The 20,000-nt window shown below is 39.5% G+C and overlaps 2 protein-coding genes across 4 annotated transcripts in view; one reads left to right on the plus strand and one right to left on the minus strand.

Moving 5' to 3' along the window:
- Positions 1–876: 876 nt before the first annotated feature.
- Positions 877–1,756, minus strand: LOC149131563 (uncharacterized). The gene is made up of 2 exons (XM_089339142.1): positions 1,558–1,756; positions 877–1,284 (listed from the first exon to the last, which is right to left on the minus strand). The coding sequence occupies exons 1-2, from the start codon at positions 1,678–1,680 to the stop codon at positions 1,072–1,074; spliced, it is 336 nt and encodes a 111-aa protein (XP_089195268.1). The 5' UTR covers positions 1,681–1,756; the 3' UTR covers positions 877–1,071.
- An 8,422-nt stretch (positions 1,757–10,178) lies between these two features.
- Positions 10,179–20,000, plus strand: part of LOC106873489 (fibroblast growth factor receptor 3-like) — a 90,992-nt gene continuing 81,170 nt past the window's right edge. Inside the window, exons 1-2 of one of the 3 annotated variants that reach the window (XM_052975497.2) lie at positions 10,179–10,277; positions 15,456–15,575. The gene's annotated coding sequence lies outside the window, so the exon portion shown is untranslated. Of the gene's footprint in view, positions 10,291–15,455; positions 15,576–20,000 lie in introns of all 3 variants that reach the window. The other 2 variants (XM_089339143.1, XM_014920995.3) reach the window with 2 other exon arrangements.

Here is a 20,000-nt window from a genome sequence, read left to right on the forward strand (position 1 = left end):
TGATATACGTATTTTTGTTGTAGACCCGCGCATACATACATACATACACACGTCCATATATATATATATTATATATATATATATATATATATATATATATGCAAATACACACGCAAACACAGAGCCACCATTGTTTACGGCATCTTAGGTGAAAGAAATGTGTGTGTGTATGTGTCTGTGTGTAAGCTGTCAAGCAGGTATTTCTCCATTAACGAGTTACGTGACACTACAAACGAAATCAGAACTGTAACTCAAATGATTCATGCAGACGACAGCTTCAGGTATGTATGTATGTATACGCATACACACAAATAAGACAAATAGATAAGAAGGAGAGAGGACAGCCATTTGAAGAACGGACGTTGGGGTCGAAGAAAGGTTTTGTCTCCCAATGGCAGTGTCGGCCATGCTGGAGCAGTTACAGTTTCCTTTTGCATTGTATAGTTTAACAATGAAATGGTAAACGCGTGAGAAATGGCTTTTCGGGACACAGAAGTAAATGAATAGATATTAAAATTACAAATGTATGTGTGTGACTGTGTATGATGAGATACATTTATAGACGGACGAGAGTTAGGTTTACATATAGATAGGTCCTAAATAGATAGACAGAGACAGAGACAGAGACAGACACACACACACACACACCCACCCACACACCCACACAGATATCCTTTAAGTTCAACTTCATCGTTTCAGCCATATGCTCATGGAAATTGCCGCTAAGTAGATAAATATGGAAAATAGTAAGTCCACAAGCATACGGCAGCCAGGCACCGTAAAACTGGTGGCCTGCGGATCAGGGACAGGGTCCGCTGGTCAGGCTGGGCGTGTGACCTCCCCACGCTCGGCCGCCCTGCGACCTTCCCCCCATGGAGGACAACGGACCATCTCCTCCACGCGGTACAGTCAGCGTCAGAAGTCGCATGTTGTGTCCGACGCTGACTTACATTAGAAGTGGACAGGGCCGGTTCATTCTGACCTACCCGACAGACACTCTGGTAGTTAAGGGCTCCCAGCTTCCGCCGGACTTGGCTCAAGGTCCCCCTCCATGACGACCACTCTCTTGCTTTAGAAGTGGTCCCGAGAGGCGGGTGTGGGGGGTATCAAACCCGACTCAGGCGGGAGACGAGTTTTCCTAAACAATTCACTGCGCGTCCTGCTCCATAGCCTGTCCGCTATGTCCTCTGCGTTTCTCTTCTCCCCTACGTTGGTGGACTTGGCTTGGATTGGCTTGATCAGGCCAGGTGTGGATCGACTTGGCCTGACCTGGCTTGGCTTGAGCTAAAGATTTATAAAATTTGGTATACGATAAAAATTTCAGATATTTGTCTTAAAACATTCAGACAAGCAAATTTAGAAGTAAGACACGAGGTATTATTCCATTTGAATATCCACATATTTATATTAAGAGTTTGATTATAAGAATATAAAAATATAAACATAAAAATGAAATATAAGAATATAAACATAAGAATTAAAAACCTAAAATATATAAGGGTATCATGAAGGTAAAAAAATAAATTAAAAGAGGTGATTGAAAGTATTAGTCCAAACCTGTGGCCGTTTCAGAAAAAGTTTTAGGGGTTGTAGGAAATAGTCCAAATTCAGCTCACTGTATAAAAACATTTTCTTCCTCGGGATTCCTTTCTCGAGGTAAAATCCAGTAAGGCACTCCATGGTGATAGTTCAGTTGGTAAAAAGTTCAGTGTTTGTTGAGTATCGATGAAGAAGTGACAAAATGAAAACATGCAGCTCAAAGTACAAGAGGGTTAAATAAGAAATTAAAAGGATTGACAGGTGAGCTTTTACTTAATCATGCAAATAATAGCTTATGGGAATACTCCATTCTGTACTGATATATTTTTTATCCATACCACTATAACAAAGAAATAATTTAAGATTAAAAATTTGTGTATAAGTATTCACTGGTTCTAATCCAGATCGTATTTTCAAAAAGTTTTAAAGTTTAAAAATCAAAAATTTCCGGCTGCCGTTTTTTTCACCATCACTACAAACAAAGCAGCATCATCAACACCAGCATTACACTAACACCACTAACACCGCCGCTGCCGCTGTAGCAAACACCACCACCACCACAACCATCACATCTATAGTAGTCATCACCGCCCTCACCACCATCACCATCACATTTGTATCCATCGTGTCCACTTGTTTGAGATAGCAGCCTTTTTTAATTGCAAAGTCTTTGATCAGATCCTCACTAGGAACGCTTCGAAATAATATTTCCAATCACACAGACCACTTCGAATACTTCTTTAGCAAGTTTAAAGTGATTTCTTTTGTGCCGCAAACCATTTACCATTTATGTGGTGTGTCCCCCCCCCACTCCCTTGATGCTCTAAGTACGTGCTTATTTTGATTAATAGTTAATCCAGTGATGTCGACATCACCACTATCGTGGAAGCCATCATGAGACCACCACTATATCTAGCACCAGCACCACTGCCACCACCCCAGCACCGCTGCCACTACCACCACCAACACCGCTATGACTACATTCATTGTACCAGATCTAAATAACATTACCATTAACTTAACAGATTGTACCAACAGCATCAACAGTACAACAACGCCACTAGCATCAGCATTGTCGTCACCACCAACATCACCAACACCAACTTCACATCACTTCACTTCACTTCAAAGTTCACCTGAAAATCATTAAAATCTTTCTTTAGCGTATTCTTCTGCCATCGCTTAATTACCCACGATATAATTTAATGGAAATGTTTCGTAAGTGCTGAATGGATCTTAAGCTCGTGCTCCCTACCCCTCTTCACAGCAACGAACGAGTCACAAAGCTGTTTTACTGACAGACCCGAATATCGCCGAAAACGGTGTTATTAGCACTACACTGTCAACGAAACATCGCCTTAACTATCAACACTTTTGATTATCAACTCATAAAGAAACATTCCGTTTGCTCTTCACCCGTTGCCTTTGTTTTGTTTACTTAACCATTGTCCTGTCAATAGATTTAGTCTTAATTAGAATCATCGTGTGAGGCTGCCATATTAATTCTGTTAATCCTTCGAACTCGCAGTCCAATGACTGAAACAAGTAGAAAGTAATGGTATTATCTTTTATCTTAGGTTCCATAGGTCAAAAAATGGTTAAGAACCACTGACCTAGGGGCACTCTTGGTACGAAATTATTGTTGTTTTTATTGTTATTGTTGTTGCAGAAGTTGATGTTGCTGTTGTTGGTGGTGGTGATGATGATGGTGGTGCTGCTTTCGTTGTTATAGCTTTTTTTTGTTGTTGTTTGATGTTGTTTTTGTGTTCGATGTGGTTATTGCTTCTTTTTTTATTTATTGTTGTGGTTGCTGTTGTTGTTGTTGTTGTTGCTGTATCAGTTGTTGTAGCTGAAGTAGTGGTGGTGGTGGTGGGGGGGGGCAGTGGTGGTGGCGGTGGTGGTTGTAGTGGTGGTGGTTGTAGTAGTGGTGGTGATGGTGGTGGTAGTGATTGTAGTGGTTGTGGTGGTGGTAGTGGTGGTGGTGGTGGTTGTTATTTTTGTCGGCGTGGGTGTTTCAGATATAGTTTAAGAATTGGTAACGGTGGAGATGACGGAGATAAGGCACGACGCGAGGGTGGAGAAATTGGTGAGGGGGAGAGGGGGAGGTGGAGAGGATGAGAAGAGAAAGAGAGAGAGAGAGAGGACAGAAAGAAGAAGTAGAGAGTCGTGAGAGGGACAGAAGATATGAGGTAGGATGAGGCGATGTCGGAGATGGAAAGTGATGAAGGGGTGAGTGAAACGGGGGTGGGGTATGGTAGGGTAGGTGGGAGGGTGAGGTATCGAATTCCCTTTGAAGATTTTCATTTTTCTGTCTTTTGTTTTTTTGCAAAATCTTTGTTCTTTTCATGAAAAGAGATGAGAGGCGAAACTTAACAACGCCACAGCGATTATCATAATCCTACCCATTCTCTTCATCATCATCGTCATCATCATCGCCATTATCATCAACATAGTAGTAGTAGTAGTAGTAGTGGTGGTGGTAGTGGTGGTGGTGGTGGTGGTAGTAGTAGTAGCAGCAATAGCAGTCGTTGCCGTCACGGCCGCCATCATCATCATCATCACCACTTCCACCACCACCACCACCACCATCATCATCATCATCATCATCATCATCAGCGAAATGGCAAACTCAGAGCATCGAAAAAAAATGCTTTGCAGTATTTCTCCTGGATCGTTATGTTTTGAGTTCAGATTCCGTTGCCTTTCATCCTTTCGGGATCGATAAAATGCAAGGTGTTCGAGCTAAATTCGACAGTTTGCATAAAAGCAAAAGAAAACACAATATCCCACCCAGGGACAATTACAATATCAAAAAATATCAACTGAATGATGGCTTGGAGATCAGAGTTTACTCAAAGTAATTGTCCTCTGCTTCCACCACGACCTTAAGACGGTTTCGGAACCTGCACATGCGCTCCTCAGTATGACCCTGCGAAGATCTCCCAACACCTCCTCGGTCTTGGCTCGCAGCCCGGCCTTGGTGTTGCAGGCTGAGCGATTGGTGTCTTCCTCAACCGTGCCCCATGGGGTTACAATGGCTGGAGATTATGAGTCCAGAAATTGCGACTGATGAACTCGTAAAAATTCTTTGACAGCCTCTTCTCACTCTTTCCGAAAGTATGGCGAGGAGCCGAACCTCGTTGCCACACATATGACCTTCCGCCAGCAATCCTCTCCAGCCACAATCCTCTCCTTCATTAATAAGGCTGGTCAAGCAATTTTTCTCTGTCTAGTGAGGTAATGTCCTTAATGATTTGAGGGTCATTTAGCTGGTATTTCTTCAGTCCATCGTGAAGATCTCCCCATCGCCCTTCTTTGATAAAGCAATTTTCCTCTGTCTGGTGGTTTTATCCTTCCTTTTTCAAGAAAAAATTGTACGTATGAGTTGAGGGATATTTAGCTGGTATTTCTGCAGATTGAGAGACCTCTGAGAGGTCTCCTGCGTTTGTTATTTCCGCTTCTACAATTACAGTGATTATTGTTTGATATCAGAGAATAATTAAATAGCAGTTGAAATAGAGAGGTGGAGAGATGAGAGAGAGGCAGAGAGAGGGGAGAGGGGAGGATGAGAAGAAAAGAGAGATGAAATAGAGAAAGAAGGAAAGACAGAAAAGAATGAGAGAAAGGGAGATTAGAAAGAGTGGTAGAAGGAAATGAGAGAGTGGAAGGAAAATGAGGAGGGAGGGAGAGATGAGGGGAAAGAAAAGTGAGAGATGAAAAGAAGAGAGAGAGAAATGAGAGGAAGAGGAGAGTCGGATAGTAGGATAGAGCCAAAGAAACACACAGAGGCAGACAGACAGACAGGTACAAACACTTAAGAAAACGTGTGGTGGACGAGGTTGAAAAGATTGAGGGTAGACATTTTCGTCTTCGATCAAGCTCTCAAGTTCTAGTGGATAGAAAAGTAAAGGTGGAGGAGGAAGTGTTGTCCTCCAGTGAATTTATGAAAAAGTGACTGTGACAAAAATGAATGGAACGGCTGTAAGCATGCGCCAGTGGATTTAGCGAACAACAGTAGGCTCGTGCCTCGCTGGTCAGGGTGATCTTGGGCCTTTGGAGTTCTTTGGATGACCCTAGTTGAAGGCTATCTACGCCATCGAGACGGCTGTTCGGGTTGCGCTAGTTTAGCCCTAAGTTGGCTCTGACTGAACAGTTTCATGCTTAAAGACATTCCATCCCTGGCCAAATAGTCTTGTCTATTTTATTATGGTGCAGCCCGTAGGGAATGATTTGAGGGACATTTAACTGGTATTTCTACAGGTTGGGCGACCACTGAGAGACACTCCCCCCCCCCCCTCAGATCCTAGTTTGCTGTTTCCGCTTCTACGATTATAGTAATTATTGTTTGATATCAAAGAATAATTAAATAGTCGTTGAAATTGAGGGAGAGAATAGGGAGACGAGAAAGAGGTGGGGGAAAGGAGTAGGGGGGAGATAGAGAAAAGAGAAATGCGGGGAAGAGAGAGGAGATAAAGGGAGAAAGAGAGAGAGAGAGAGAGGAAATGAGAAAGATGAGGAAAGTGAGAGAGAGAGAGAGAGAGAGAGAGAGAGATGAAAGGAAAAGAAAAGGGAAGATGAGAGGAAGGGAGAAAGAGAGGCAGAAAAAGGGAAATAAACAGAGAGAAAGAGAGACAAACGATTAGATTTCGTTTAAAGGATCAGAGGAACAACAAACAGACGATAAAACAGAGTAAATTTGGTGAGGGACAAAAACGAAGGGAAGGAGAGAGTGAGAGACTGTGTAAGCGATGCTGAAATGCGAGGACACGAGAGAGGGATAGAGAGAGGGATGGATGGATGGATAGATAGAGAGAGAGAGAGAGAGGGATAGAGAGAGAGAGGGAGAGAGAGAGAGACAGAGATGGATGGATGGATAGATAGATAGATAGAGAGAGAGGGAGAGAGAGACAGAGAGGGATGGATGGATGGATAGATAGATAGAGAGGGATAGAGAGAGAGAGAGAGGGAGAGAGAGAGAGAGAGAGAGAGAGACAGAGATGGATGGATGGATAGATAGATAGAGAGAGAGAGAGAGAGAGAGGGAGAGAGGGAGAGAGAGAGGGAGAGAGAGAGACAGAGAGGGATGGATGGATAGATAGATAGATAGAGAGAGAGGGAGAGAGAGGGAGAGAGAGACAGAGAGGGATGGATGGATGGATAGATAGATAGAGAGGGATAGAGAGAGAGAGAGAGAGAGAGAGAGAGAGACAGAGATGGATGGATGGATAGATAGATAGAGAGAGAGGGAGAGAGGGAGAGAGAGAGAGAGAGGGAGAGAGGGAGAGAGAGAGAGAGAGAGACAGAGAGGGATGGATGGATAGATAAATAGAGAGAGAGAGAGAGAGGAGAGAAAGAAAAAATAAAAGCATACGCTGTGAACTTGCGCTGGACGGGAGTGTGTGTGTGTGTGCGTGTGTGTGTGTTTGTAAACAGGCCTGGATATATCTGATAGAAAGGTTGGAATCGTAGGTGAATAGAAGAATAGTTTGAGAGTCAATTGAAACAAACAATACACACATACATGCATATGTGTGTGTGTGTGTGTGTCTGGTGGTTGTCTACTCCTTATGCAGAGTCTGACCCCTTCCTGTACCCACACCTTAGATCCATCATGGCGTCTGATCATGGCTTTTTAAACCAGACAAAGTTTTGAAAAGACACCCACATAGATTGCATATTTGATTTGGACCACCAAGAGCTACAGTTAAGTTCTGATCCTTGTGGATCTCAAAATGTCTTTTGAAGCCTCTGTTAGAATAGCAGACCTTATGGCATACACGGCATTGAAATGTGTGCACAGATATACAGGCTGAATAGTTGGTGGAGGTAAATAAAAGAGTTTACAACCTCAAATAATTTACCCTTAACGAAAATTTTAGGGGAATTACAATCAAATTAAAAAGAGAAAGAGGACATACATACATACGTACATACATAATACATACATACATACATACATACACGGTGATTGCTTCATTTTTGCAGATGAATTACGTTGAAGTGCCAATTATCTCATGAGTGCGCATACACAAAGGACCCACTGAAGTTAGCTACTTATTAGTGGGTGATAAAAATAGAACTGACTTTGTGTACGCATCTTTGTGTTTGGGTCTGTTCCTAACCTAGCGCTTTACAACAGATGTTGGTGTGTTTACGTCCACGTAACTTAGCACTTCGACATAAGAAACTGATTTCCTTCAAGGTGGTGCCTGAGCATGGCTGCAGTCAAATGAGTGAAACAAATGAAACAGATAAAAAAGCAAAAGATTAAAGATACATGTGTGTGTGTGTGTGTGTGTGTGTACTGTATGCACACGCACACATGAATAGATATAAGAAGAGAGGAGAAAAGGAGTGTGAAGGAGAAGCGAAGAAAAAGGACATTTATTCTTAAATACTAAACCAGTTACCAATCACGAATAAAACGCCGTAACTCTCTAAAATATGGCGACGGCACTCCCTCCTTCCCTCGCTCGCTCACTCACTCACTCACTCACTCTCTCACTCACTCACTCACTCACTCGCTCGATTGTTCTCTCACTCAATCCTCAACGCACGGTTGTTGTCGTCTGCTTGCAAAGATTGCTAAATATGGCAGATAAATTATTTGAAGTTAATATGTTGTAATTAAATTTAATGAATTTAAATCACTAAAATAGTTTCAGCTTTGAAGACGTTTTAATTCTATGTCATTTTATTTATATTTTGTTCGGATAATTAGGAAAGAACAACAAAAATAAAGAAAAAATAGGAATCAAGAGAATTGTTTGTTTGCTTTTTTTTTTATATAGTTTATTTTTCTTTTCATGTCTAAACTATTTTAAGGTGGAATCTGTTTTGATTATCAAATCTAATTGTTGTTTGTCGACAGATATTTCTTTTCTCCTTCTTTTTTTCCTTCTTTTCTTTTTTCTGCAAAATTTTCCTTTGAAACTGTAATTATTCGGGGCTATAAGGCAACACAATCTGCATACGATTGATTTCATGAACCCAACGATGGAGCCTCGACATAAATGCTCGACTAGCTAAAAATAGCAGCCAAATATCCCTCAAATCACACCATGTCGTCGTCTTAGTAAACCAAATAAAAAAGGTGCATCCGACAATCTAGTCCAAGGAGTACTCCGTCAGTTACGACGACGAGGGTCCCAGTTGATACGATCAACGGAACAGCTTGCTCGTGAAATTCACGTGCAAGTGGCTGAGCACTCATCAGTCACGTGTACTCTTAATGTAGTTTTCAGGGAGATTCAGCGTGACACAGTGTGTGACAAGGCTGGCCCTTCGAAATACGGCTACTACTCATTTTTACCACTTCAGTGGACTGGAGCAACATGAAATACAGTGTCTTGCTCAAGGACACAACGCGTCGCCGGGAATTGAACTCACGATCTTACAATCGTGAGCCGAATGCTCAAACCACAAAGCCACGCGCCTTCACAATCTAGTCCAAAATATACAAGATACGTGATGGTCACGACTGGCGTGCCTGTCATCAGTGATCTGCTGGATCTAAGCAGACTTGGCGCTGAAGAACAACAACCAAAGCAACACCAACACAGATAAAAATACCAACAATAAAAATAAGATAACAACTACAACAACAAAAGCATGTACAACAGTAACAGCAACAACAACAACAGTAACAGCGGCAGCAGCAGCAATGACATCAGCATTGACCATAACGACAGCAGCAACAGCAACAAAAGTCAACACCCTCACCAGACCCAACCATCGTACACTCCACTCTAAGGATTCTTTCCGATGCGCATCTGCCCACTTCGTATACCTACCACAGTGTTCACTTTGCAATTTGATCTACATCAAGTTAACCTACCTCCTCAAAGAATCTGCGTCTTTTCAACTTCATTTATTTCATCTGTATTACTACTTGTTTGTGTGGAGGCGCAATGGCCCAGTGGTTAGGGCAGCGGACACGCGGTCATAGGATCGCGGTTTTGATTCCCAGACCGGGCGCTGTGAGTGTTTATTGAGCGAAAATACCTAAAGCTCCACGAGGCTCCGGCAGGGGATGGTGGCGAACCCTACTGTACTCTTTCACCACAACTTTCTCTCTCTATATGTATATATTAGGGACGATATATATATAGTTGTTGTTATTTAATATTTTTGTTGTTGGTTTTGTCTTCATTGTTTCTCCTGATTTTTATTTTTGTTTTTGTTCTGATGGTTGTAAAAGTATACACGTATATATATAGTGATGCAGAAAAACTAGATTGGGCTCGATGTATATATGTATGTGTGTGTGTACGTGTGTGTGTGTATTATTCTATTACTGTTTCAGTTATCGGATTGCGACCATGCTGGAGTATCGCGTTGAGGGTTTTATTTAATCGATAAAATCGTCCCCACTTCAAACTTTATAAGTCTGGTACTTATTCGGGTACTCATATGTGTATGTATATGTGTGTGTGTGCACATATGTATGTATGTGTATCTATGCGTGCGTGTATTCAGACAGACAGACAGATAGACAGACAGACAGACAGACAGATAGATAGATAGATAGATAGATAGATAGATAGATAGATAGATAGATAGATAGATAGACAATTTACGATGTAGTTCATCTTATCTCGACTAACCCATTGGCCTGAAACTAGTTGAAGAGAAACGAGTTCAATCTATGATTTCATTTTCCACCACTGTGTGGCGGTAGCAGCCGAGGTGGCGCTAGTGTCGTCGTTGGTCTTGCCGCTGCTGGGAAAACGTCGTTGGTAAAGATAAAAGGCAATCATTTTAATTTAATTTGATGCAATTTAATTAATATTTCTTTTAAATCTAATTTCATTTAAAAAGTTTGTTTTGGAAAATTCGTGAAAGAATCCGTTACTTCTCTTCAGTTTTCTCTCCCTCTTTCTTCCTTTCTCTTCTCTCTCTGTCTGTCTGTCTCTCTCTCTCTCTCTCTCTCTCTGTGCCTCTCTCAGTCTTCCGATTTCTGTCTCTCTCTTTGTCTCTATCTTTTTATCTGTCTGTCAGTCTGTCTCTCTTTCTTTCTCATTTGCTATCTCTCTTTCTCTATCCCTCTCGCTTTTGTCATTAAGCTTGGAATAGATGTATGTCTGTGTGTATGTGCGCGTGTATGTGAGACAGTGTGTGAGAGAATACGTGTATGTGTGTGCGTGTGTGTATGAGAGAGAGAGAGTGTGTGTGTGTGTGTACGCGCGTGCACACTGAGGAATCAAGAGACCAATATTCCTGTTATTTTATGCTGTCACACGCTGTGCTAAATTTTATACAATCAAATATTCTTGTTGTTGTTGTTATTGTTGGTTTTGGTGGTCGGCGTCGCTTAATACCAGATCAACTCTGATCTGACAAACCAACACACACACACATATACATAGGTTTTTTTTTTATTACTAATAATTGGTAGAAATCACAAACTGACTCAAGAGCCGAGAGGTTTCATGCGTTGGCATTTATCAAACACGAAACTCTCGGCCCTTAAGTGACCCTGAAACTTCTGCCGATTATTAATAGAAAGCATACATACGCTCATGTTTTGAGATCTATTTTCCTTTTTGCATCACCAGAACCAGGCATAAAAAATTGCTGCCCTTGCGCCACAATTTCAAACCATCATCATTATTATTATTATTATTTATTATTATTATCATCATTATCATTATCATCATCATCATCATCATCATTATTATTATTATTATTATTATTATTATTATTATTATTATTATTATTATTATCATTATTATTATTATTATCATTGTATTAAAACTCACAGCTTATTTTGCTGGGTATGATGGAAAGTGTCAGCTGTCCCCAGCCAGCAGACTAAGGTGTCATTCATTTACTGGTCATGCTTCAAGGACCCTGCGAAGAATTCTTGCAGTTCTAAGCAATGCTGATTTTTGTACGTGTTCTACCTTCACACTTGCACCAGTCTTTTTCAGCCATGTTGGTAGTTGAGTGCCGATACTTCCAACTGCACCATTTACTATTGGTATCATGTCTTCTTTCTTCATTGACCACAACCTTCGTATTTCCCACTTCAAATCGCCATAGTTGTTTATTTTTTACTTCTTCTTTCACATTGATCCTGTTGTCACCGGGACATGCTTTGTCGATTATCATACATGTTCTTTCGTTTTTATTGACAACAATTATTATTATTATTATTATTTTATTCACAACAATTATCATCATTCTCATCATCATCCATATTAAAGCAATGAACTAGCAGATTCGTTAGCACACCGGGCGAAATGCTTAGCGGTATTTCGTCCGTCTTTACGTTCAGAAGCTCAAATTCTGCCGGGGTCGATAAAATAAGTACCAGTTGATTACTAGGGTTGGTGCAATCGACTTATTCCCTACCCACCAAAATATCAGGCCTTCTGCCTATTGTTGAAAGAATTCGATTATTAATTATCATTGTTGACGTTGTTGTTGTTGTTGTTCACGTGTCTGTTTTTTTCCTTTTTTTTCTCTCATCAAAAGACGAATTAGAAGGGGACACCTTGCTGTGCGAAGAATGTCCTAATATTCACTGAATTCTCTGGAACTTGTCTATATCTGTTTTCATAACTTATTCTGTCATTGTCTTTGCACACGTGATTATTGCGCTACCATTCCAATTACACTACTTACAAATGGTATGATGGACGCATTCCTTAACTACCACCATGTTGGCTTTCGTTTATTCTTATTCATTTATTTACTTATTTTTCTTTTTAAATTCATCAGCCAAGTCGCTGTAATTCTTTGCTATCTCAGCTTTCCTCTACACCTCCGCCATTTTCCCTTCACAACCGTTTCGTACCGTTCTGTCTATTATTAGTTACGTTATTGTTAATTGTCATGGAAAATGACGTCAGGTAACTTCGTGTTCCTTTAATGGCGTCTACGTTTTCTACGTTGTCGTTACTCAAGATCTTCGCGCTATCATTTATTTTCGTGCCGTTTCCACACAGTTTCCGTTTACCAAGTTCACTCACAAGGTGCCGCGCAGTGGGACTGAACCCAAATAGATAGATAGATAGATAGATGTACATATATAAATACATACCTATACATATGCATATGTCACTAAAAGGGAAATCCAAGTGAATCCATTTGAATCATTGTTTCTGTATATATATATATATTTATACACACACACACACACACACACACACACACACACACACACACACACACACACACACACACACATATATATATATATATATATATATATATATACGTAAGTGCAGGAGTAGCCGTGTGACAAGAAGCTTGATTCCCATCCACATGGTACCGGGTTCAGTCCCACTGCATGGCACCTTGGGCAAGTGTCTTCTATCATAGCCTCGGGCCGATCAAAGCCTTGTGAGTGGATTTGGTAGACGGAAACTGAAAGAAGCCTGTCGTATGTATATATATATATATATATATATATAGACCGCTGAACTCTACGAGTATTTTTCATTCTCTCTTTGTTTATTTTCTCTCATTCCTTTCTGTTGAAGAACGTAGGCTTGAAACGTAAAAGACATTTTCATTTTTCCCCAGCGTCAAACTAATACACTTGCTTGTTGTCCATAAATTTCAACTACACACACACACACACACACACACACACACACACACACACACATGCCACATAGAGGCACAGTTTTTTTTTTATCTTTAGTCTGTCTTTATAATTTTTTTTTCGGAGTAACGCTACAAAATAAATGCTGAAGTAGCATTTAAGGAAAGGTTACTACTTACTTTGTTAGGGATGTCCCATCATTCAGTGGGCAAACTGAACGGTTTGCAGTTGGTGCAACGAAAATTGTTACCACGAACGATAAATGTTTAAGCAAAGTGAACAGTTTTTTTTGGGGTGGGGGTTTGTGTGTGATTTTTGAATGGTTAATATGCAATGATTGTTTTAGCCTGAACCCAGAGTCTCGGATGAAATCACTTGCCAGACAAGTACATCTCCAATGTGTGTGTGTGTGTGTACACATACACACACACACACACACACACACATATATATATATGTATATATATATATATATATATATATATATATATATATATATATATATATATATATACATACATATATATATATATATATATATATATATATATATATATATATATATATATATACATACACATGGAGACAGAATAAATATGTACGTATGTTTGTGTACGTGTATAATTGTATGTGCGTTTGTTTATGAGTGTGTGCGCGTATGTGTGTGTATGCGTGTGTGTAGGTGTGTGTGTGTGTGTGTGTGTGTGTGTGCGTATGTGTAGCTGTCTGCAGAAAGGCAGAAATGACATAATACGGGATAGTAACGGGGGTGGGGAGGGGGAGGTGAGAGACTGCATAGAATTCGGTTAATGGTCATTAAGAGTTCTTGTAGGGGTGGGGGCTTGGTGACGGGTGGTGGGTGGAAGGTGTGGTAACGTGGCGGAGTCTATTGTTTTGACTCACTGTTGCTGCTGTCCTCGTGGCTGTCGTTGCTGTTGCTGTAGCAGCAGCAGCAGCAGCAGCAGCAGTAGTAGTAGTACTAGTACTAGTAGTAGTAGTAGTAGTAGTAGTAGTAGTTGTTGTTGTTAATAGTTGTGTTAAATATAGAACTAACAGCTGTGTGGGATCGTGTGTGTGTGTGCGTGTGTGTGTACAACCTAACGAATTGTCAGATAAATTCTTTCGTTTTTTTTTATTTGTTGGGGGAGGGGGGGGGGGTTCGGTTTGGCTCTTCATCTTCATATATCTGAAAAGAGGTAAAAATTCATTCAAATTTTGTGGCAAGAAGTTTGCTTTCCAACCGCGTGGTTCCGGGTTCAGTCTCACTGCGTAGCACCTAGGACAAATGCCTTCTACCATAGCCTTGGGCCGACCAAAGCCTTGTGAGTGGATTTGGTAGGCGGAAACTAAAAGAAGACCGTCGTATATATATATATATATATATATATATATATATATATATATATATATATATGTGTGTGTGTGTGTGTGTGTGTCTGTGTTTCTCGACCCCACCATCGCTTAGCAACTGATGTTGGCGTGCTTACGTTCCCTTAACTTAACAGTGTTTAAATGGGTGTCATGAAATCGACCAAATACGCACGTATTCCGGTTTTGAAAGTAAGCCCCTCATATAAACGACGGACATCTTTGAGTTTCCGTCTGCCAAATCCACTCACAAGACTTAAGTCGGTCTGAAGCTTTAGAAGAAGACACTTGCCCAACGTGCCACGCATTGGGACTGAACCCGAATCCATGCGGTTGGGAAGCAAACTTCTTGCCACGCCTGCGCCTACGTTGTAGATTGATTTCTCATGGAAAATTATCCAGTCTTGTATGAGATATGCCAAACAGCCGAACCCAACTAACACTAAGTAAATGTTATGTCAACACAAACACGTGACTAAACATCAAATATTTGGCATCGAAATCTGTTGTTATTTGAGATTCGTATTTATATCTTTTTTCTAATTTTTTTAAACTTCATTTATTTTTGTTACCCTTTGCTCAGTTTTTGCTTAATAATGTTGTTTTCGTTCAAGGCGACGAGATAGCAGAATCGTTACTTCGTTGGGCAAAATACTTCACGGCATTTCTTTTGGATCTGCGTTCTGAGTTCAAATGCTGCCAGTGTTCATAAATAAGTAGCAACGGAGCACTGAGGTCTATGTAATCGACTTAACCCACGTCTACGAAATTACTGGCCTTGTGCTAAAATTTGGAACCGATAATGTTGCTTTCGCTTTCTTTAATAATGTTGCTTTTATTCTGTTCAATAATGTTGCTTCCGTTTTGTTTAATAATGTTACCTTTGTTTTGTTTAATAATGTTGTTTCGTTTTGTTTAATAACGTTGCTTTCGTTTGGTTTAATAATGCTGTTTACTCTTCGTTTAATAATGTTGCTTTTCTTTTGTAATCGAGGTTCAAGAGTGTTTTCTGAAAAACGAAAGGGCTTACCACACAGCCACTCCCGCGCCTAAATATGTGTTGGTTTGTTTTCGTCCCCTTAACTTAACGGTTCGGAAAGAAGACATCGATAGAGTAAGTACCAAGGCTTAAAGAAATAAGTACTAGGACCGATTCATTCAAGGCGGTGCCCCAGCATGGTCGCGGTCCGATAACCGAAACAAGTATAAGATAAAGGATTAAAGACTAAAGACTAAAGATTTATGGAAACAAAGACAAAAACGGTTTCGAAAGCTAAGCTTGCTGGCAATGTTGTCGTTTGAAGTGTTGCAGCGGAATTGTCGCAGAAAAAAAGCCTGGTTTTTATGTCCTGGAATAAACGGCTGCATCCCATTGGATAAAACAGAAACGGGTGGATCGAGGGGTGGAGCTGGGGTGGAGAATGTGACCTTTAGGAACGCGTAAATCACTTATTGAAAAGGGATAGACGGTTAAGAATCGGGTAGGATGGTGTTAGTTAAGACGATGTCGAGTGTTAGGTGTAACGTGGTTATGTGTGTGTATGTATGTATGTATGTATGTATGTATGTATGTATGTGTGTGTGTGTTTGCGTATATATGCATGTATGCACATATATATATATATATATATATATATATATATATATATGTATGTACGTATATAAGTACGTATGTGCGAATGTATGTAGACATGTGTATGTGTGCATGTATGCATGTATAAATTTATATGCGTATGCATCTATGTGTGTATATGTACGAGTGTGTGTATATATACGTGTGTGTGTATGTGTATATATGCATGCATTCATACATATATGTATGTATGTACGTATGTATGTGTGCATGTATGAATTTATAAACGTATGTATTTATGTATGTGTATGTACGTGTGTGTGTGTGTGTGTGTGTGTGTATGTGCGTGTGCGTGTGCGCATGTACTATGGATGGATGGAGGTGTGTAGTGTTATGTTACTGTGCTGTAATGTATGTATTGTTGTGGGCGCAACGCATTTGGGCGTCAAATTGACGGACCGTGGGAAACGGTTCACTTTCGAGAAACTAATACACACACACACACACACACATAATATATATATACATACATACACATATATATATATGTATATATATGCACATACATAAATACATACATATGTGTGCGTGTGCGTGTGTATTTATGTATGCATGAAAATATCTTGTGTGTATGCATGTATGTATGAGGAATTATATGTATGTTAACTATATCTATCAGATTGGCATTCCGTCGGTTGCGTCGACGACTTTTCCAGTTAATTCGATCAACAGAACAGCTTTCTCGTGAATTAGCGTGCAAGTGGCCGAGCACTCCACAGACACGTGTAGCCGTAACATAGTTCTCTGAGTGACTCAGCGTGACACACAGAATATGACAAGGGGTTGACCCTTTGAATTACAGGTACAAAATTTTGCGAGCTGAGTGGACTGGAGCAACGTAAAATAAATTGTCTTGCTCAAAGGTACAATGAACTAATATTGATTTCACATTCTGTCACAAAACCACCAACTCCGGGGGAAGGAGTTAGTTGATCACATCGACTCCAGTGCTCAACTGATGTTTATTTTATCGACCTCGAATGGATAAAGGCAAAGTCAATCTCGGCGAAACTTGTACTCAGAACGTTTCGTAGACGGACGAAATGCCGCTAAACATCTGGTCCGACATGCTAACGACACTGGCAGCACACTGCCTTTCTGTACATTTTAATAATCATAATCGATATAATCATACAATTACAGATGTAAAATACTTTTTCATTTCCGTTCATCATACGTCAGATTAACTCGAACTGTGATCTCAGGGGTAAAAAATGAACTATTAGAAACATATAAGAGATCTCATGTTGTTGCTTTGAGTGTAAGAGAGAGTACAGTGTTGCAGTGTTTAAAAAAGCGCTATCTTGCTGTGAATTAAAATAAGTTTTCGGTAGTCTTCAAGGATAAAATAATCTTGAAAAACCAAATTGGAATTTATAAGTATTTTCTAGATAAGGTAAATTTTAATAAATTACTTTGTTCTAGCAAAAGTTATATACTTCAAACTAATAAATAAGCAGTTTTGTTTATTGTGCAACACATTCACACACACACGCACGCACGCACGCACGCACGCACGCACGCACGCACGCACGCACGCACGCACGCACGCACGCACGCACACACATACACAGAAAGAGAGAGGGGCTGGGAGAGATACATACAGATATGCATATATGTAATATATATATATGTATGTGCGGTGTGTGTGTGTGTCTGTGTGTGTGTGTGTCTGTGTGTGTGTATGTGTGTGTGTGGTGTTATTTGCCAAAGTAACGTTAAAGAACAAATAAATTCTGAAGCATGTAGTTACGAGAGTGTTAAGAAGCAACTAAAAGTTTTTTATAGCTCAATTATATAGACTAAACTGTCTAAAATGAAAACAAACAAAAAGAAAAGTTTGACAAAGCTGAAGTATTTTATCCAAATGAATCTATTTATTACCGAGGCACGAAACATTAGTTTCTGCGAACAACATTAGATAAGTGTCGTTAAAAACAAACGAACAAAAAAACAGAAAGTGTAACCAGTCGCTTCATGAGCCAGAACTGAATTATGGAAGCTCAATAACGCTTACAGACAGTTAAGTCATGTGATACCAAGGTATATTGTAACATTGTAAGTTATTCATGAGCCAGAACTGAAATATGGATGCTCAATAACGCTTAGAGACAGTTGAGTCATGTGATATTAAGATGTATTGAAAGATCGTAAGTTATTCAGCTCACGCATTCATATTCAGTGATTGTTAACTCGCCTGGATAAATTCAGACACTCGAGTCTTCCATAGTTATTCAGTTACGGTCGATGAAGTCAATGGTTACAAGTTTATATTTTATTTATATTTGCATTTGTTTACATAGGCGCAAGGCGTGATTGTTTGGTAAGAAGCTTGCTTCCCAGCTACATGGTTCCGGGTTCAGTCCTTTTGCGTGGCACCTTGGACTAGTGTCTTCTATCTCGGGCAAACCAAAGCTTTGTGAGTGGATCTAGTAGACGGTAACAGAAAGAAGCTCGCTGTGTGTGCGTGCGCGCGCGCCTCTGGTTGTCCACCACCACCACCACCACCGCTTGGCAGCCGCTTTTGGTACGTTTACGTCCTCGTAATCTAGCGGTTCAGCATAAGAGACCGATAGAATAAGTACCTGGCTTTAAAAAACAAGTACTGAGGTTGATTCATTCAACTATATATATCTATCTATATATATATATATATATATATATATATATAGATAGATAGATAGATAGATAGATAGATAGATAGATATAAGTCAAATATTAGAGTCGATATAATCGGCATTTTCCATTTTCCATTTCCTGCAAAATTTCTGGCATTGCAATTACGTTATAAACAATTATTCGCATCGAATGTTTTATTTTATTTATGCTCTTTCAATGTCCCGTACAACCCATCCAAAATGACACTCACTGAGCCTGCTGCAATTTGAATTCGTTTGTTTGACACTCAATAATTAAGACACAAGCTAAACCGTTCAACACTGTATCCGATTCCAACCTGGTTCCAGTATACATAACATGCCAACAGATATTTCTTAATTTTCTCTTATAGTTAACGAAACACTTGAAAATAATGTTTACGGCATCCGGAATTTTAAGCACACGCAGGTTTTATCTTTCTTTGGTTATGTAATATATATACATATATATTTGTGTCTGTGTTTCTGTGCATGTGTGTGTGTGTGCTTGTGTGTGGGCTTGTGCGTGTGTGTATTTGTGTTTGTGTTTGTGTGTGTGTGTGTGTGTGTGTACGTGTGTGTGTACGTGTGTGCGCGCGTATGTGTGTGTGTGTGTCTGTGTCCTAAATATTTGTTTTGTAATTATTAACAGAAATTCAAATATATATATATATATATATATATATATATATATATATATATATATATATATATATATATATATTCATACAAGCATATAAGTATGTATGTTTTTATGTATGTATGCATGTATGTGTGCATGTATATGTGTATGTATGTGTATGATGATATATATATCCTGCCCCAAAAAACCTGTGTAAGAGAAAATTGAGTGTGTGTGTGTGTGTGCGGAAGCCATCAAAACGCATAGCAAATGGTAATACACGTTAATATGCCTAAACACACAGGTATAGATATATACTTGCATGCATACATATATATATATATATATATATATATATATATATATATATATATATATATATATATATATATATATATATACTCTCTCTTTCCTTTCCTGAGCGTCCAATAATACTATCCATATCACGTCCTCACTTTGTTGTTTTTTTGTTTTTTTGTTATTGTGTTTTTGAACTATATATATATATATATATATATATACACTCACACACACACACATAAACAAAAATGTGTATATATATAGACATAATCTGGTATGTGTTTGCATGTATGTATATCGATGTGTGTGTATTATGTAAAACCGTAACAAGATCAGCTGAAAGGCCCT

Source organism: Octopus bimaculoides, chromosome 21 (assembly GCF_046866305.1).
Source record: "Octopus bimaculoides isolate indiv1 chromosome 21, ASM4686630v1, whole genome shotgun sequence".
NCBI lineage: Eukaryota > Metazoa > Mollusca > Cephalopoda > Octopoda > Octopodidae > Octopus > Octopus bimaculoides.

Excerpts from the sequence above, each read along its gene's own strand:
- LOC149131563 (XM_089339142.1), bottom strand. The coding sequence starts at position 1,680 with ATGGAGTGCCTTACTGGATTTTACCTCGAGAAAGGAATCCCGAGGAAG. Across the intron at positions 1,285-1,557 it reads TTTTTCTGAAACGGCCACAG|CTCAAGCCAAGCCAGGTCAG; the intron begins GTTTGGACTAAT and ends ATAAATCTTTAG.